This window comes from Pseudophryne corroboree, chromosome 9 (assembly GCF_028390025.1).
Source record: "Pseudophryne corroboree isolate aPseCor3 chromosome 9, aPseCor3.hap2, whole genome shotgun sequence".
NCBI lineage: Eukaryota > Metazoa > Chordata > Amphibia > Anura > Myobatrachidae > Pseudophryne > Pseudophryne corroboree.
This window is the reverse complement of record NC_086452.1, coordinates 312866749-312887919: the sequence shown is the minus strand read 5'-3', so window position 1 is coordinate 312887919 and position 21171 is coordinate 312866749. Positions and strand designations below refer to the sequence as shown.

The 21171-nt window shown below is 45.3% G+C and overlaps 1 protein-coding gene across 1 annotated transcript in view; it reads right to left on the bottom strand.

Moving 5' to 3' along the window:
- WBP2NL (WBP2 N-terminal like) overlaps positions 1-20124 on the bottom strand; it is a 127382-nt gene extending 107258 nt beyond the window's left edge. The window contains exon 1 of the mRNA XM_063940439.1: positions 19949-20124. Within this exon, the coding sequence (XP_063796509.1) occupies positions 19949-20007 (59 nt within the window). The 5' untranslated portion in view covers positions 20008-20124. The remainder of the gene's footprint in view (positions 1-19948) is intronic.
- Positions 20125-21171: the final 1047 nt, after the last annotated feature.

The window sequence follows — 21171 nt, the reverse complement described above, 5'->3', positions numbered from 1 at the left end:
TGCGGGGTAAATCGGAACGTGTAGATACGCATCCTTGATGTCCAAGGATACCATAAAGTCCCCTTCTTCCAGGTTCGCTATCACTGCTCTGAGTGACTCCATCTTGAACTTGAACTTTTTTATGTAGAGGTTCAAGGACTTCAGATTTAGAATAGGCCTTACCGAGCCATCCGGCTTCGGTACCACAAATAGAGTGGAATAATACCCCTTTCCTTGTTGTAATAGGGGTACTTTGACTATCACCTGCTGAGCGTACAGCTTGTGAATGGCTTCCAACACCCTCTCCCTTTCGGAAGAGACGGTTGGTAAGGCAGACTTCAGGAAACGATGAGGAGGATCCGTCTCTAATTCCAACCTGTACCCCTGAGATATTATCTGCAGGATCCAGGGGTCTACCTGCGAGTGAGCCCACTGCGCGCTGTAATTTTTGAGACGGCCCCCCACTGTCCCCGAGTCCGCTTGAGAGGCCCCAGCGTCATGCTGAGGTTTTTGCAGGAGCCGGGGAGGGCTTCTGTTCCTGGGAAGGAGCTGCCTGTTGGTGTCTCTTCCCTCTTCCTCTGCCTCGTGGCAGGTACGACAAGCCCTTTGCTCTCTTATTTTTGTAGGAGCGAAAAGGCTGCGGTTGAAAGGTCGGTGCCTTTCTCTGTTGGGGAGTGACTTGAGGTAAAAAAGTGGATTTCCCGGCAGTAGCCGTGGCCACCAAGTCTGATAGACCAACTCCAAATAACTCCTCCCCTTTATACGGCAAAACCTCCATGTGACGTTTTGAATCCGCATCGCCTGTCCACTGTCGTGTCCATAAGGCTCTTCTGGCTGAAATGGACATAGCACTCACCCGAGATGCCAGTGTGCAAATATCCCTCTGTGCATCACGCATATAGATAAATGCATCCTTTATTTGTTCTAACGACAGTAAAACATTGTCCCTATCTAGGGTATCAATATTTTCAATCAGGGATTCTGACCAAACTACTCCAGCACTGCACATCCAGGCAGTTGCTATAGCTGGTCGTAGTATAACACCTGCATGTGTGTATATATTCTTTTGAATAACTTCCATCTTTCTATCTGATGGATCCTTAAGTGCGGCCGTCTCAGGAGAGGGTAACGCCACTTGTTTGGATAAGCGTGTGAGCGCCTTGTCCACCTTAGGGGGTGTTTCCCAGCGCGCCCTAACCTCTGGCGGGAAAGGGTATAATGCCAATAACTTTTTTGAAATTATCAACTTTTTATCAGGAGCAACCCACGCTTCATCACACACGTCATTTAATTCTTCTGATTCAGGAAAAACTGTTTGTAGTTTTTTCACACCATACATAATACCCTGTTTTACGGTATCTGTAGTATCAGCTAAATGTAACGTCTCCTTCATTGCCAAAATCATATAACGTGTGGCCCTACTGGAAAATACGTTTGAATTTCTACCGTCGTCACTGGAATCAGTGCCCGTGTCTGGGTCTGTGTCGACCGACTGAGGCAAAGGGCGTTTTACAGCCCCTGACGGTGTTTGAGGCGCCTGGACAGGCATTAATTGATTGTCCGGCCGCCTCATGTCCTCAACTGACTGTTTAAGGGAAGATAAACCATCACGTAATTCCACAAATAAAGGCATCCATTCTGGTGTCGACCCCCTGGGGGGTGACATCTGCATATTTGGCAATTGCTCCGCCTCCACACCAATATCGTCCTCATACATGTCGACACCACGTACCGACACACACCGCAAACTCACAGGGAATGCTCTAATGAAGACAGGACCCACTAGCCCTTTTGGGGAGACAGAGGGAGAGTCTGCCAGCACACACCACAAAGCGCTATATATACAAGGGATATCCTTATATTAAGTGCTCCCTTATAGCTGCTTTAATATATATATATATAGCCATTAATGTGCCCCCCCTCTCTGTTTTACCCTGTTTCTGTAGTGCAGGGGAGAGACCTGGGAGCCGTTCTGACCAGCGGAGCTGTGACAGAAAATGGCGCCGTGTGCTGAGGAGATAGGCCCCGCCCCTTTTTCGGCGGGTTCTTCTCCCGCTATTTTTCCAGTCAGGCAGGGGTTAAATATCTCCATATAGCCCCTATGGGCTATATGTGAGGTATTTTTAGCCTTGTATAAGGTTTATATTTGCCTCTCAGAGCGCCCCCCCCCAGCGCTCTGCACCCTCAGTGACTGCCCAGTGAAGTGTGCTGAGAGGAAAATGGCGCACAGCTGCAGTGCTGTGCGCTACCTTATGAAGACTGAGGAGTCTTCAGCCGCCGGTTTCCGGACCTCTTCACGCTTCAGCATCTGCAAGGGGGTCGGCGGCGCGGCTCCGGGACCGGACTCCACGGCTGGGCCTGTGTTCGATCCCTCTGGAGCTAATGGTGTCCAGTAGCCAAGCAGCAAATCCACTCTGCATGCAGGTGAGTTTACTACTTTCCCCCTAAGTCCCACGTTGCAGTGATCCTGTTGCCAGCAGGACTCACTGTAAAGAAAAAAACCTAAACTAAACTTTCTCTAAGCAGCTCTTTAGGAGAGCCACCTAGATTGCACCCTTCTCGTTCGGGCACAAAATCTAACTGGAGTCTGGAGGAGGGTCATAGGGGGAGGAGCCAGTGCACACCACCTGACCTAGTAAAGCTTTACTTTTTTGTGCCCTGTCTCCTGCGGAGCCGCTATTCCCCATGGTCCTTTCAGGAACCCCAGCATCCACTTAGGACGATAGAGAAATGTGACAAAATATCATCTCCCAAGGATCAGCAAACACGCATTATACCGTAGCCATAAAAGATGGTTCAACAAACACCAGAGCGACTACACTTTTAGACCTGGCAAAACGAGGCTGAAGTTAGCTTCTTATTCGGCCAGCTTCTTATTCACTTCTTATTCAAGCTCCAGCTTCTTATTCACTTCTTATTCGAACTCCAGCTTCTTATTCAGATCATTCAGTTTCGCAAGGGTTAATGAGTCTTCTGTCACAAATTTGACACCTGAAATCAACAGAGTAGGGTCCCTTGCATGTGACCCACTTGTATTTTGCCTGGCCCAACACTGTTTTGGGCATGAAATACACTGGCAAAGTGGGCACACACACCATATTTTGCCATTTTGAATAAGTAGCTGTAGTTTTGCAAGGGTTAACTAGTCTTGGGCCACAAATTTGACACCTGAAATCAACAGAGAGTGGTCACTTGCATGTGACCCACTTGTATTTTGCCTGGCCCAACGCTGTTTTGGGCATGAAATACACTGGCATAGTGGGCACACACACCATATTTTGCCATTTTGAATAAGTAGCTGTAGTTTAGCAAGGGTTAACTAGTCTTGGGCCACAAATTTGACCCCCATAAACAACAGAGGGTGGTCACTTACATATGACGCAGTTGTATTTTGCTTGGCCCAACGCTGTTTTGAGCATGAAATATACTGGCAAAGTGGGCACACACCATATTTTACCATTTTGAATAAGTAGCTGTAGTTTTGCAAGGGTTAACCAGTCTTGGGCCACAAATTTGACACCTGAAATCAACAGAGGGTGGTCACTTACATATGACGCACTTGTATTTTGCTTGGCCCAATGCGGTTTTGGGCATGAAATACACTGGCAAAGTGGGCATAAACACCATATTTTCCATTTTGAATAAGTAGCTGTAGTTTTGCAAGGGTTAATTAGTCTTGGGCCACAAATTTGACACCTGAAATCAACAAAGCGTAGTCACTTACATATGACCCACTTGTATTTTGCTTGGCCCAACGCTGTTTTGGGCATGAAATACACTGGCATAGTGGGCACACACACCATATTTTCCATTTTGAATAAGTAGCTGTAGTTTTGCAAGGGTTAACCAGTCTTGGGCCACAAATTTGACACCTGAAATCAACAGAGGGTGGTCAGTTACATATGACCCACTTGTATTTTGTTTGGCCCAACACTGTTTTGGGCATGAAATACACTGGCAAAGCGGGCACACACACCATATTTTCCATTTTGAATAAGTAGCTGTAGTTTTGCAAGGGTTAACCAGTCTTGGGCCACAAATTTGACACCTGAAATCAACAAAGGGTGGTCAGTTACATATGACCCACTTGTATTTTCCTTGGCCCAACGCTGTTTTGGGCATGAAATACACTGGCAAAGTGGGCACACACACCATATTTTGCCATTTTCAATAAGTAGCTGTAGTTTTGCAAGGGTTAACTAGTCTTGGGCCACAAATTTGACACCTGAAATCAACAAAGGGTGGTCAGTTACATATGACCCACTTGTATTTTGCTTGGCCCAACGCTGTTTTGGGCATGAAATACACTGGCAAAGTGGGCACACACACCATGATTTGCTATTTTGAATAAGTAGCTGTAGTTTTGCAAGGGTTAACCAGTCTTGGGCCACAAATTTGACACCTGAAATCAACAGAGGGTGGTCAGTTACATATGACCCACTTGTATTTTGTTTGGCCCAACACTGTTTTGGGCATGAAATACACTGGCAAAGCGGGCACACACACCATATTTTCCATTTTGAATAAGTAGCTGTAGTTTTGCAAGGGTTAACCAGTCTTGGGCCACAAATTTGACACCTGAAATCAACAAAGGGTGGTCAGTTACATATGACCCACTTGTATTTTCCTTGGCCCAACGCTGTTTTGGGCATGAAATACACTGGCAAAGTGGGCACACACACCATATTTTGCCATTTTGAATAAGTAGCTGTAGTTTTGCAAGGGTTAACTAGTCTTGGGCCACAAATTTGACACCTGAAATCAACAGAGAGTGGTCACTTGCATGTGACCCACTTGTATTTTGCCTGGCCCAACGCTGTTTTGGGCATGAAATACACTGGCATAGTGGGCACACACACCATATTTTGCCATTTTGAATAAGTAGCTGTAGTTTAGCAAGGGTTAACTAGTCTTGGGCCACAAATTTGACCCCCATAAACAACAGAGGGTGGTCACTTACATATGACGCAGTTGTATTTTGCTTGGCCCAACGCTGTTTTGAGCATGAAATATACTGGCAAAGTGGGCACACACCATATTTTACCATTTTGAATAAGTAGCTGTAGTTTTGCAAGGGTTAACCAGTCTTGGGCCACAAATTTGACACCTGAAATCAACAGAGGGTGGTCACTTACATATGACCCACTTGTATTTTGCTTGGCCCAACACTGTTTTTGGCATGAAATACACTGGCAAAGTGGGCACAGACACCATTTTATAAATTGCCATTTTGAATAAGTAGCTGTAGTTTTGCAAGGGTTAACTAGTCTTGGGCCACAAATTTGACCCCTGAAATCAACAGAGGGTGGTCACTTACATATGACCCACTTGTATTTTGCTTGGCCCAACGCTGTTTTTGGCATGAAATACACTGGCAAAGTGGGCACAAACACCATTTTATAAATTGCCATTTTGAATAAGTAGCTGTAGTTTTGCAAGGGTTAACTAGTCTTGGGCCACAAATTTGACCCCTGAAATCAACAGAGAGTGGTCACTTGCATGTGACCCACTTGTATTTTGCCTGGCCCAATGCTGTTTTGGGCATGAAATACACTGGCAAAGTGGGCACACACACCATGTTTTGCTATTTTGAATAAGTAGCTGTAGTTTTGCAAGGGTTAACTAGTCTTGGGCCACAAATTTGACCCCTGAAATCAACAGAGTGGTCACTTGCATGTGACCCACTTGTATTTTGCCTGGCCCAACGCTGTTTTGGGCATGAAATACACTGGCAAAGTGGGCACACACACCATATTTTCCATTTTGAATAAGTAGCTGTAGTTTTGCAAGGGTTAACTAGTCTTGGGCCACAAATTTGACACCTGAAATCAACAGAGGGTGGTCAGTTACATATGACCCACTTGTATTTTGTTTGGCCCAACACTGTTTTGGGCATGAAATACACTGGCAAAGCGTGCACACACACCCTATTTTCCATTTTGAATAAGTAGCTGTAGTTTTGCAAGGGTTAACCAGTCTTGGGCCACAAATTTGACCCCTGAAATCAACAGAGAGTGGTCACTTGCATGTGACCCACTTGTATTTTGCCTGGCCCAACGCTGTTTTGGGCATGAAATACACTGGCATAGTGGGCACACACACCATATTTTCCATTTTGAATAAGTAGCTGTAGTTTTACAAGGGTTAACCAGTCTTGGGCCACAAATTTGACACCTGAAATCAACAGAGGGTGGTCAGTTACATATGACCCACTTGTATTTTGCTTGGCCCAATGCGGTTTTGGGCATGAAGTACACTGGCAAAGTGGGCACAAACACCATTTTATAAATTGCCATTTTGAATAAGTAGCTGTAGTTTTGCAAGGGTTAATTAGTCTTGGGCCACAAATTTGACACCTGAAATCAACAAAGCGTAGTCACTTACATATGACCCACTTGTATTTTGCTTGGCCCAACGCTGTTTTGGGCATGAAATACACTGGCAAAGTGTGCCCACACACCATATTTTACCATTTTGAATAAGTAGCTATAGTTTTGCAAGAGTTAACTAGTCTTGGGACACAATTGTGAGACCTGCAATCAACAGAATGTGGTCACTTACATATCACCCACTTGTATTCTGCTTGGCCCAACATTGATTTGTGAATGAATTACGCTGGGAAAGTAGGCACAACCACCATATTATGATTTACCATTTTGAATATGTAGCTGTAGTTTTGCAAGGGTTAACTAGTCTTGGGCGACATATTTGATACCAGAAATCAAGGGTTAGATTAGCTCCTTATCGCACAGGGGAGTCATAGAGAGTCTATGTTGCGTTAAAGTTGTCTGAAGTCAGCTCTTATCCTTGCTTGAAGGAAGCTATACTCAGCAGGATTGGGGTGACGGGTCCCAGCAAAGCCCAAGAATATTATGAGTTGCAGCTGAACCCATCTGAGCCTCCAGTGGTCAAACTGGCATAATTGGCCAAACTGAGTAAAACCTGGTTACAGATAAAAACTCTTCTCAGTGGGTAGTGGAAGTGATGGCTCTAGACCAGGCTATACGGGTATCAGACCGTGGTGTAAAACACTGGGCCTTTGCAGGCTGACCCCAGACAATTGAGGAGCTAGCAGTGGTGATTGAGAGGTACCTGACCCTGGGAAATTTTAATAAAGCCAAGCAAGGGTTACAGCCAGTACATAAGCCCAATACCCAGATCCCCATTGTTAAACCAAACAGCCCGTCTCCAGTCATATGTTTTGATTGCAGAGAGCCCAGTCATGCACAGCGGTACTTCCTAAAGCAGGGTGAGCTAGTGGATTGCAGCTCAGGGAAAACAGTACAACCTGTATTCAGTATGGCGCCTGGAATTATTTCCCCAGCTGAAACTACCATTTCATCTGATGGTACAGATTGAAGGCTGGGATATCTGGGCCTTGGTTGATACTGGCAATGAATTATCTATCATCTCTGCTAACCTGGTTCTTCCCGGGTCTGGCCAGGTTGTGCTTCTGGTAAAGATGCTATGTATACTTGGTGACATAGAAGAATGCCCATGAGTGCACCTGCCGGTGGTGATTAAAGTAAGACCAGTAAAAATGGTAGTCACAGTAGCTTCCAAACCTCTTTATCCACTAATCCTGGGCCAGGACTTCCCACTGTTGCAGGAGTTTGTTACCTGGCATGACATTGGCAGACAGACAAAGGTTAAGCTGTCGCAGGGGCCAAGATCTACTGGAAGCCAAGGTTGTATGACTGTAAACCCCTCTCTTGCCAGTGAGATTGAGACACATTAGTCCCCCATTTGCGAAAGAGTGTCTTTGCAGGACTTTAGGCGAGATCAACATAACGATGGCAACTTGTCTAATACTTTTTAAAATGTGGTAGTGGTAAATGGTAAGGTAAACTCTGCTTTACCACCTGGAGGTGTACCTTACTTTATGTGAAAAACATTTTTTTTTTACCTTGTAACTTATTTGCAAGGTAAAAGGGTAGACCAGTTGCTGATTCCCCGAAAACACGAGCAGCTGGTACTGAGGGCGGCTCACATGCATTTATGGGGTGGCCATTTAGGGGAGAGGAAAACTCTCCAGCTATGTTTCTCCTGGCCAGGCATTCATGCTGCAGTAAAAGAATATTGTCAGGAATGCCCAGTGTACTAAAAGAATGCACCCCAGACAGAATTTAGGGCGACCTTGGTTTTCCTGACTATAATTTCCATGCCTATTCAGCCAATTTTTATAGATCTGATAGGGCCAGTAGAAAAATCGGATCATGGGCATCAGTATATATTGGTGACGGTGGACTACTCCACCGGGTACCCGGAGGCCATACCACTATGTAACATGAAATCTAGCACTATTGTCCAGGAGTTCTTGATGCTGTATACCCGTCTAGGAATACCAATAGAGGTCCTGACCGACTAAGGTACCCCTTTTGTGTCTAAATTAATGAAATACCTGTGTCGCCTGTTAAAGGTGGATAGAATTACCATTTCGGTTTACCACCCGCAGACAGACGGCTTGGTTGAATGCTTTAACAGAACCCTTATGCAGATGATGAAAAGGGCAGTGTCACAGGAGAAGCGAGATTAGGACCTACTCTTACCTTAGCTAATGTTGGCAGTTTGAGAGGTACCCCAAGCCTCTTTTTTTATTATTATTATTATTATTATTATTATTATCCTTTATTTATATAGAGACTTTATATAGAGACTGTATGGGGTTTAGACCCTTCAAACTCCTCTATGGTAGACAACGCAGAGGGATACTAGATCTATTAAAAGATGGGTGGGAGCAGCAATTGTCCCAAGGGGATGCGGTTAAGATCCCGCCGGACGGAATCCCGGCGGTTGAAATACTGACGCCGGAACCCCGACCGGCACAATCCCGACATATTCTGCCTCCGTGGGTGTCCACGACACCCATAGAGGGAGAATATAAGTGTGCTGAGCATAGCAAAGCACCGTGCCTGCAGCGTGGCGAGCAAAGCGAGCCCACAATGGGCTGCGTTCTGCTCGCCACCCCTGTCGGGATTGTGTGGTCGAAATTCCGGCGTCAGTATTTCGACCGCCGGGATCCCATCCTGCGGGATTTAGTACTGATCCCGTCCCAAGAGCCTAACATCGTTCAGTTTGTGTCCCAATTATATGGCTGTCTAAGGCAAATTGCGCCACTTCTGACCAAGCATATGGCAAGAGCTCAACAGGATCAAAAACGCAGTCATGGCATTACTGCTGTCAACCGGACTCTCAATAGGGGCAACAAGGTACTGATACTTGTGTCTAGGTACGGCAGGAAGGTAGAAGGAAAGAGGTAAAAGTCTACCATGTGAATTTGTTGAAGCCTTGGAAAGTGCCAGTCATCCCTCTTTAGTGGCCATGAAAACCCCAGAATGTCAGGTGCCTACTGAAGTAACTGAGTCCTAGCCAGAAACAAGAAGTGGTAAACTTAGTAGCACAGTACCAGGTTGTGTTCTCTGCCCTCCTGGGGAAAACTCAAATCATACAGCATGACAATGTTACTCCACCCAGGGGGGGTGATAAAACAAAGGCAATATTGTATATCTGAGGCCCAACAGGCAGCAGTAAAACGGGAACTGGAAGTGATGCGGCGCTTGGGGGTCACAGAGTAGTCAAACAGTGAATGGAATAATCCCATTTTTTTTTAGAGCCCAAGCTTTTTGGAGCTTTGAGATTCTGTAATGACTTCAGAAAGTTAAATAAAGTTCCTCGGTTTGATTCCTATCCTATGCCCCGGGTTTATGAACTTAGCAATAAGCCTGTATCTAACTACGCTAGATTTACTGAAGGGGTACTGGCAAATTCCTCTGATGGAAGCTGCCAAAGCAACAACAGCCTTCTCTACCACAGTGGGTTTGTTCCAGTCGCACCTTCCAAAGGTGGATGCAGTGTTACAGTCTCTACAGGCACAAGGGTTCACAGCTAACCTGGAGAAGTGTGCCATCATATCTGTGGAGGCAAAGTATCTGGGGTATATTGTATGCCAAGGGTAAGTTAAACCTCAACCTGGCAAGGTGGAAGCAGTCTTCACATGGCCTAAGCTAAAATGTATGTCGCAACTCAGGATATTCTTTGGTCTGGTGGGCTATTATCGTAGGTTCAGGGGTGGAACTTGCAGCGGTGCAACCGGCAGGGCCCCTCCACGATGAAGGGGCCCACAGCCGGAGGCACTACAATGAGTGAGACTGACTCATTACATGCCACCTGCCGGCGCGCTGCAAGCCGCCGCTTCCCCTTAACAGAATGAGGCTGAGCTGCAGTCTGGCCAGAGGGGGAGGAGGATGCAGTGGAGGAGTCTGGAGAAGGAGAAGGGGCCATCTTCCCCTCTCATTCACGGGCAGCCCAGCTGTTTCTTTTTGCTACCGGAGCCGGAGCATCACGTGACCATGCGGCTAAACTGTAGAGTTAGTGCAGCAGCATTCCTTGTAAAGGCGGTAAGGCAGCTGTGTGTTTATTTATTTTTATTTTATTATACATTTTTCTAATTGTACATTTCATCCTGCAAACTCAGAATCGCGGACCTCGAAGAGGCGGAGCCTACATTGAGGGGGCGGAGATTGGGAGGTGGTGGTCTCTCTGCAAATAGTAATGGTGACTGTGCAGTGACATATAACATACAGCACAGCATAGAGTGACCCCACTAAGGCAGCCAGGCACAGGGTCATGTGTTGTCACCCAGGGTGCATGTGCTGCTGCTGGCTGCATGATGCATAGTGTGGACATCTGTCTCCATGGGCCTTGTGTATCCTTGTACAAAGGAATTGTCCCATTTTTATACAGTGAGAAGTCTTCTGAGTTTTTGTGGGAGTTGGATACAATTGGCCGACAGTTATCATATTGATATTCATTATGTCGACATAAAGAACTGTCAACAAACAGTCCCTTGTGATATAGCAGTTTCGTACTTTATACCGGTGACAGCAGTGCCTTTTTCTGGATCACATTGCATTGGCGATGTCTCAGCAGTGTTCTGGTGAGTATTTTCCCCATTATCCCTAATCCCTAAACCTTTCCCTAGTAGCTAACCTTAACCTTTACCCCTCCCCACAGCCTAACCCTAGCCACCACCCCAGTGCCTCACCCCTCCCCCCCAGCAGCCTAACCCTAAAACTTAACCGTAGTGCCTACTATATTGGCGTTATGTGTAAAAGAAGCTCTACTGTGTGGCGTAATGTGTATAAGGAGCTCTACTGTGTGGCTTAACCTGTATAAGGGGTATTACTGTGTGGTGTAACGTCTATAAGAAGCACCACTGTGTGGCGTAACGTGTATAAGGAGCACTATTGTGTGGCGTAAAGTGTATAAGGACCATTACAGTGTGTTGTAACGTGTATAAGGAGCTCTACTGTGTTGCGTAACATGTATAAGGAACAGTACTGGGTGGAGTAACGTGTATCAGGAGCACTACTGTGTGGTATAACGTATATTAAGATACTACCGTGTGGTATAACGTATATTAAGATACTACTGTGTGGCGTAACATGTATAAGAGGCACTACTGTGTGTTGTAATGTGTATAAGAACTACTGTGTGGCGTAACGTGTAGAAGGAGCTCTACTATGTGGCGTAATGCGTATAAGAAGCAGTACTGTGTGGCATAACGTGTTTCAGGAGCACTACTGTGTGGCGTAACGTGTAGAAGGAGCTCTACTATGTGGCGTAATGCGTATAAGAAGCAATACTGTGTGGCATAACGTGTTTCAGGAGCAGTACTGTGTAGCGTAATGTATATAAGGAGTACTACTGTTCAGTGTAATGTAATGTAAATCAGTGTAATGTAATGAGGTTGCACTACTGTGTGGCATAATTTGAATTGGTGGTACTATTGTGTGCCCACACCCCTTTTCAATGAGACCATGCCCTATTTTTTGACACACGTTTTGGATCTTGGGCGGGCTGGGGCAACGCATTTTGTTGCACCTCGGCCCACCATGGTCTTGTTCCGCCACTGCGTAGGTGCATGCGCGAATTTGCCACAGGGCAGCATCATTCACTGAATGTCTGAGGAAACAGTCCCCAGACAAGATCTAATCACAGATGTGCTAAATGTAGCACATCTACAATCATGTACTCTGACATGCGGGTGGATGCCCAGCACAGGGCTGGTCCGCCCTGCATGACTGGCCCTAGCCCCCCCCCATCCCCCTCGCACAGGTACAAAACCATTGCACGGTGTCGATGATTTTGTACCTGATGAGTAACTCCCTGCAAACGAAGCTCCTGCACGCTGGCAGTCCGCTACTCGCCACATCCCGGGTCGCAGAGTCTGTGTGTAACACCACGCAGCTGCCTCGGGCCACCCCCCAACGGTCCAGACAGGCCTCCGTTGTCCGGACCGTGGTTCTAAAGCCGGTGGCATGCCCCTTCCCACCACATGACCGCCTCTGCCTGTCAATCAGGCAGAGGCGATCGAAGCCCTGAGATGCTGATAGAATCTCACTGGGCTTCCGGATTGCGCACTCCACAAAGTAATTCAGACTGCGATCGCTGCTGCTGCAGTGTTGCAGTCTGAATTACCCCCTAGGCCCGCAGAGACTACATTGCAGAATTTAAGAAAAGCTTTATGCGCAGAGACTGTATTGATAGGCTCCTGATTCCAGGTGTCAAATTTGTGGCCCAAGACTAGTTAACCCTTGCAAAACTACAGCTACTTATTCAAAATAGCAATTTATAAAATGGTGTTTATGCCCACTTTGCCAGTGTATTTCATGCCCAAAACAGCGTTGGGCCAAACAAAATACAAGTGGGTGATATGTAAGTGACCACCCTCTGCTGATTTCAGGGGTCAAATTTGTGGCCCAAGACTAGTTAACCCTTGCAAAACTACAGCTACTTATTCAAAATGGCAAAATATGGTGTGTGTGCCCATTTTGCCAGTGTATTTCATGCCCAAAACAGCATTGGGTCAAGCAAAATACAAGTGGGTGATATGTAAGTGACCACCCTCTGCTGATTTCAGGGGTCAAATTTGTGGCCCAAGACTAGTTAACCCTTGCAAAACTACAGCTACTTATTCAAAATGGCAAAATATGGTGTGTGTGCCCACTTTGCCAGTGTATTTCATGCCCAAAACAGCATTGGGCCAGGCAAAATACAAGTGGGTCACATGCAAGTGACCACTCTCTGTTGATTTCAGGGGTAAAATTTGTGGCCCAAGACTAGTTAACCCTTGCAAAACTACAGCTACTTATTCAAAATGGCAAAATATGGTGTGTGTGCCCATTTTGCCAGTGTATTTCATGCCCAAAACAGCATTGGGTCAAGCAAAATACAAGTGGGTGATATGTAAGTGACCACCCTCTGTTGATTTCAGGGGTAAAATTTGTGGCCCAAAACTATTTAACCCTTGCAAAACTACAGCTACTTATTCAAAATATCAAAATATGGTGTGTGCCCACTTTGCCAGTGTATTTCATGCCCAAAACAGCGTTGGGCCAAACAAAATACAAATGAGTGATATGTAAGTGACCACCCTCTATTGATTTCAGGTGTCAAATTTGTGGCCCAAGACTAGTTAACCCTTGCAAAACTACAGCTACTTATTCAAAATGGCAAAATATGGTGTGTGTGCCCACTTTGCCAGTGTATTTCATGCCCAAAACAGCATTGGGCCAGGCAAAATACAAGTGGGTCACATGCAAGTGACCACTCTCTGTTGATTTCAGGGGTAAAATTTGTGGCCCAAGACTAGTTAACCCTTGCAAAACTACAGCTACTTATTCAAAATAGCAATTTATAAAATGGTGTTTATGCCCACTTTGCCAGTGTATTTCATGCCCAAAACAGCATTGGGCCAAGCAAAATACAAGTGGGTGATATGTAAGTGACCACCCTCTGTTGATTTCAGGGGTAAAATTTGTGGCCCAAGACTAGTTAACCCTTGCAAAACTACAGCTACTTATTCAAAATGGCAAAATATGGTGTGTGTGCCCATTTTGCCAGTGTATTTCATGCCCAAAACAGCGTTGGGCCAAACAAAATACAAGTGGGTGATATGTAAGTGACCACCCTCTGCTGATTTCAGGGGTCAAATTTGTGGCCCAAGACTAGTTAACCCTTGCAAAACTACAGCTACTTATTCAAAATGGCAAAATATGCTGTGTGTGCCCACTTTGCCAGTGTATTTCATGCCCAAAACAGCGTTGGGCCAAACAAAATACAAGTGGGTGATATGTAAGTGACCACCCTCTGCTGATTTCATGTGTCAAATTTGTGGCCCAAGACTAGTTAACCCTTGCAAAACCACAGCTACTTATTCAAAATAGCAATTTATAAAATGGTGTTTATGCCCACTTTGCCAGTGTATTTCATGCCCAAAACAGCGTTGGGCCAAACAAAATACAAGTGGGTGATATGTAAGTGACCACCCTCTGCTGATTTCAGGGGTCAAATTTGTGGCCCAAGACTAGTTAACCCTTGCAAAACTACAGCTACTTATTCAAAATGGTAAAATATGGTGTGTGTGCCCACTTTGCCAGTGTATTTCATGCCCAAAACAGCGTTGGGCCAGGCAAAATACAACTGCGTCATATGTAAGTGACCACCCTCTGTTGTTTTTGGGGGTCAAATTTGTGGCCCAAGACTGGTTAACCCTTGCAAAACTACAGCTACTTATTCAAAATGGCAAAACATGGTGTGTGTGCCCACTTTGCCAGTGTATTTCATGCCCAAAACAGCATTGGGCCAGGCAAAATACAAGTGGGTCACATGCAAGTGACCACTCTCTGTTGATTTCAGGGGTAAAATTTGTGGCCCAAGACTAGTTAACCTTTGCAAAACTACAGCTACTTATTCAAAATGGCAAAATATGGTGTGTGTGCCCACTTTGCCAGTGTATTGTATGCCCAAAACAGCGTTGGGCCAAGCAAAATACAAGTGGGTCATATGTAAGTGACCACCCTCTGTTGATTTCAGGGGTAAAATTTGTGGCCCAAGACTAGTTAACCCTTGCAAAACTACAGCTACTTATTCAAAATGGCAATTTATAAAATGGTGTCTGTGCCCACTTTGCCAGTGTATTTCATGCCCAAAACAGCATTGGGCCAAGCAAAATACAAGTGGGTCATATGTAAGTGACCACCCTCTGTTGATTTCAGTTGTCAAATTTGTGGCCCAAGACTGGTTAACCCTTGCAAAACTACAGCTACTTATTCAAAATGGCAATTTATAAAATGGTGTCTGTGCCCACTTTGCCAGTGTATTTCATGCCCAAAACAGCGTTGAGCCAGGAAAAATACAAGTGGATCACATGCAAGTGACCACCCTCTGCTGTTTTTGCGGGGCAAATGTGTGGCCCAAGACTGGTTAACCCTTGCAAAACTACAGCTACTTATTCAAAATGGTAAAATATGGTGTGTGTGCCCACTTTGCCAGTGTACTGTATTTCATGCCCAAAACAGCGTTGGGCCAAGCAAAATACAACTGCGTCATATGTAAGTGACCACCCTCTGTTGATTTCAGGTGTCAGATTTGTGGCCCAAGACTGGTTAACCCTTGCAAAACTACAGCTACTTATTCAAACTGGTAAAATATGGTGTGTGTGCCCACTTTGCCAGTGTATTTCATGCCCAAAACAGCGTTGGGCCAGGCAAAATACAACTGCGTCATATGTAAGTGACCACCCTCTGTTGTTTTTGGGGGTCAAATTTGTGGCCCAAGACTAGTTAACCCTTGCTAAACTACAGCTACTTATTCAAAATGGCAAAATATGGTGTGTGTGCCCACTTTGCCAGTGTATTTCATGCCCAAAACAGCGTTGGGCCAAGCAAAATACAACTGCGTCATATGTAAGTGACCACCCTCTGTTGATTTCAGGTGTCAGATTTGTGGCCCAAGACTGGTTAATCCTTGCAAAACTACAGCTACTTATTCAAAATGGTAAAATATGGTGTGTGTGCCCACTTTGCCAGTGTATTTCATGCCCAAAACAGCGTTGGGCCAAGCAAAATACAAGTGGGTCATATGTAAGTGACCACCCTCTGTTGATTTCAGGTGTCAAATTTGTGGCCCAAGACTGGTTAACCCTTGCAAAACTACAGCTACTTATTCAAAATGGTAAAATATGGTGTGTGTGCCCACTTTGCCAGTGTATTTCGTGGCCAAAACAGCGTTGGGCCAGGCAAAATACAACTGCGTCATATGTAAGTGACCACCCTCTGTTGTTTTTGGGGGTCAAATTTGTGGCCCAAGACTAGTTAACCCTTGCTAAACTACAGCTACTTATTCAAAATGGCAAAATATGGTGTGTGTGCCCGCTTTGCCAGTGTATTTCATGCCCAAAACAGCGTTGGGCCAAGCAAAATACAACTGCGTCATATGTAAGTGACCACCCTCTGTTGTTTTTGGGGGACAAATTTGTGGCCCAAGACTAGTTAACCCTTGCTAAACTACAGCTACTTATTCAAAATGGCAAAATATGGTGTGTGTGCCCACTTTGCCAGTGTATTTCATGCCCAAAACAGCGTTGGGCCAAGCAAAATACAAGTGGGTCATATGTAACTGATCACCCTTTGTTGATTTCAGGTGTCAAATTTGTGGCCCAAGACTAGTTAACCCTTGCAAAACTACAGCTACTTATTGAAAATGGCAAAATATGGTGTGTGTGCCCACTTTGCCAGTGTATTTCATGCCCAAAACAGCGTTGGGCCAAGCAAAATACAACTGCGTCATATGTAAGTGACCACCCTCTGTTGTTTTTGGGGGTCAAATTTGTGGCCCAAGACTAGTTAACCCTTGCTAAACTACAGCTACTTATTCAAAATGGCAAAATATGGTGTGTGCCCACTTTGCCAGTATATTTCATGCTCAAAACAGCGTTGGGCCAGGCAAAATACAACTGCGACACATGTAAATGACCACCCTCTGTTGATTTCAGGTGTCAGATTTGTGGCCCAAGACTGGTTAACCCTTGCAAAACTACAGCTACTTATTCAAAATGGTAAAATATGGTGTGTGTGCCCACTTTGCCAGTGTATTTCATGCCCGAAACAGCGTTGGGCCAAACAAAATACAAGTGGGTGATATGTAAGTGACCACCCTCTGCTGATTTCAGGGGTCAAATTTGTGGCCCAAGACTAGTTAACCCTTGCAAAACTACAGCTGCTTATTCAAAATGGCAAAATATGGTGTGTGTGCCCACTTTGCCAGTGTATTGTATGCCCAAAACAGCGTTGGGCCAAGCAAAATACAAGTGGGTCATATGTAACTGACCACCCTCTGTTGATTTCAGGGGTCAAATTTGTGGCCCAAGACTAGTTAACCCTTGCAAAACTACAGCTACTTATTCAAAATGGCAATTTATAAAATGGTGTCTGTGCCCACTTTGCCAGTGTATTTCATGCCCAAAACAGCGTTGGGCCAAGCAAAATACAAGTGGGTCATATGTAAGTGACCACCCTCTGTTGATTTCAGTTGTCAAATTTGTGGCCCAAGACTGGTTAACCCTTGCAAAACTACAGCTACTTATTCAAAATAGCAAATCATGGTGTGTGTGCCCACTTTGCCAGTGTATTTCATGCCCAAAACAGCGTTGAGCCAGGAAAAATACAAGTGGGTCACATGCAAGTGACCACCCTCTGTTGTTTTTGCGGGTCAAATGTGTGGCCCAAGACTGGTTAACCCTTGCAAAACTACAGCTACTTATTCAAAATGGTAAGATATGGTGTGTGTGCCCACTTTGCCAGTGTACTGTATTTCATGCCCAAAACAGCGTTGGGCCAAGCAAAATACAACTGCGTCATATGTAAGTGACCACCCTCTGTTGATTTCAGGTGTCAGATTTGTGGCCCAAGACTGGTTAACCCTTGCAAAACTACAGCTACTTATTCAAAATGGTAAAATATGGTGTGTGTGCCCACTTTGCCAGTGTATTTCATGCCCAAAACAGCGTTGGGCCAGGCAAAATACAACTGCGTCATATGTAAGTGACCACCCTCTGTTGTTTTTGGGGGTCAAATTTGTGGCCCAAGACTAGTTAACCCTTGCTAAACTACAGCTACTTATTCAAAATGGCAAAATATGGTGTGTGTGCCCATTTTGCCAGTGTATTTCATGCCCAAAACAGCGTTGGGCCAAGCAAAATACAACTGCGTCATATGTAAGTGACCACCCTCTGTTGTTTTTGGGGGTCAAATTTGTGGCCCAAGACTAGTTAACCCTTGCTAAACTACAGCTACTTATTCAAAATGGCAAAATATGGTGTGTGTGCCCACTTTGCCAGTATATTTCATGCCCAAAACAGCATTGGGCCAAGCAAAATACAACTGCGTCACATGTAAGTGACCACCCTCTGTTGATTTCAGGTGTCAGATTTGTGGCCCAAGACTGGTTAACCCTTGCAAAACTACAGCTACTTATTCAAAATGGTAAAATATGGTGTGTGTGCCCACTTTGCCAGTGTATTTCATGCCCAAAACAGCGTTGGGCCAGGCAAAATACAAGTGGGTCACATGCAAGTGACCACTCTCTGTTGATTTCAGGTGTCAAATTTGTGGCCCAAGACTAGTTAACCCTTGCAAAACTACAGCTACTTATTCAAAATGGCAAAATATGGTGTGTGTGCCCACTTTGCCAGTGTATTTCATGCCCAAAACAGTGTTGGGCCAGGCAAAATACAAGTGGGTCACATGCAAGGGACCCTACTCTGTTGATTTCAGGTGTCAAATTTGTGACAGAAGACTCATTAACCCTTGCGAAACTGAATGATCTGAATAAGAAGCTGGAGTTCGAATAAGAAGTGAATAAGAAGCTGGAGCTTGAATAAGAAGTGAATAAGAAGCTGGCCGAATAAGAAGCTAACTTCAGCCTCGTCCTGGCAAATAAGATTTTAGAAGAGCCAGGTACTTTTAAAAATGAAACTAAATATGTAATTTTTATTTTTTAAATATCATCACCAAATCATTCCTCTGAAGGTGGTTACTGGAGTAGGCGGGATGTTGCACAGCCTGTCAGTCACATGAGGAGGCATGTGTGCTTGCCACATTCAGTCACTGTGGCTCCTCCCTTCTGTCCGCAAGATGCTGCCAAATGGATGTCTGGAGACCACCTCATGCCTCACAAGAACTGCCAGCAAGAAAGAGGGTGACCTCCAGGGAGCTGTACACTGCCAAAGCGAAACACCTTTCCCTTCCTTGCTGAGGGCTACTATCATCGTGGGCATCTAATAAGTTTTAGCCCAAAGGGATAGTAGAAGAGCAAACCTCTTTGCACTCCAATTGGGCTATGAGCTATGAGCTCCAGTGTATGTACTGTATTTGGCTTCATCTGAATGTCCTCTCCTATAATATTACCATTAAGTGGGGGCGCTACAATGGAACATATGGACTTGATCAGGATGATGGTCTGGCTCGTAGATTTAACAGACTAATGTTGCAGTACATGTTTATATTAAACGTTGCCCGTACTCTAAATATGTACAGCCAATTTCTGAACAAGGTTAATGATGTTCTGAAGCAGTTTAGCTAAGCTAACACAGGGGGTCCCATGTTCTGAACGTGAACAAGCATTCGGCTTAGCCTTACCTTAAAGGCGCGTCTGACCATGTTGACATTTCATCAGTGTCAACATGCTGAATGATGACGTGGTGACCATATCAACATTCTGAATGTTGACATAACATAGCAAACCTTGTATACCATTAGGACTATAGTATACACATACATTCCCCACATCACCATCAGTGCACTTGCCTTTGTTTCAGTATTCTGCTAATATCACAAAAGAAATAAAAGGAAAAAAATACAAGACACTTGCTATACAGAACACTGGAAATTGTTGCCATGAACAGTTTTCCTCGAGGACAGGACCCAGTCTCTTACAGCAGTTGTGAAACTACTAAGATTAAAGTTAAAGCATCCTGGGAATTGTAGTTCCACGACACTTGGAGACCTACATAAACCACCCAAACTAAACACACGATCTATTTATATACTGTAGAAGTGACAACAACACCCGGCCCCGTTGGAAGCACTGCCCGCCCGGTGCCCTCCTGTACGGTAACGCTACTAACCTCTCTCCATTACTGACAACGACTCCCCCGTTCTGAGAGTGGTTCTTGTTTAGTGCCATGTTTCCGCCGCTGTTGCTGGGCCTGCTGCTCCAACTCCCCCAGACTATACACCAAGCTGCAGGAACAGGGGACTGGAATTCAGGAAGTTACTGAGGTGGGAGGGCCCTATACACTGAGTACGTCATACATTGTGTAATAAGCGGCGAGCCAGCTGACCATGAGCAGCGAGGCCACGCATGATCAGTTCTCTGGTTTATCGCACGTGTATCTTTCTAGAAACAACAACGCATTAGGCTTTAACCCTGGATTGGGAGGCATTAAAATCACACACATGCTAACGGTAGATGCTAGAACCAAGGCCCTCATTCCGAGTTGATCGGTCGCAAGGCGAATTTAGCAGAGTTACACACGCTAAGCCGCCGCCTACTGGGAGTGTATCTTAGCATCTTAAAATTGCGACCGATGTATTCGCAATATTGCGATCACAAACTACTTAGCAGTTTTAGAGTAGCTCCACACTTACTCTGCCTGTGCGATCAGTTCAGTGCTTGTCGTTCCTGGATTGACGTCACAAACACACCCAGCGTTCGCCCAACCACTCCCCCGTTTCTCCGGCCACTCCTGCGTTTTTTCCGGAAACGGTAGCGTTTTCAGCCACACGCCCATAAAACGCAGTGTTTCCGCCCAGTAACACCCATTTCCTGTCAATCACATTACGATCGCCGGAGCGATGAAAAAGCCGTGAGTAAAAATACTATCTTCATTGTTAAATTACTTGGCGCAGTCGCAGTGCGAATATTGCGCATGCGTACTAAGCGGATTTTCATTGCGATGCGATGAAAAATACCGAGCGAACGACTCGGAATGAGGGCCCAAGTAAAGGACCTCTGACGTCAGGGGAAGCAGCTAGGCCGGCGAGATATTACTTTCACTACACATGCCAACAACACTCCCTATAGTAACTTGATGGGGAGCGAAGCAGAGCGAGTCACCGAGGTTATGTTTAGGGTACCATGGCCCCCATTTATCTTATGCTAAATAACATTACCGATCGCTGCGCTTTTTCTCTTATGTCCTAGAGGATACTGGGGATACATTTAGTACCATGGGGTATAGACAGGTCCACTAGGAGCCATGGGCACTTTAAGAATTTGATAGTGTGGGCTGGCTCCTCCATCTATGCTCCTCATACCAGACTCAGTTTAGAAAATGTTCCCGGAGGA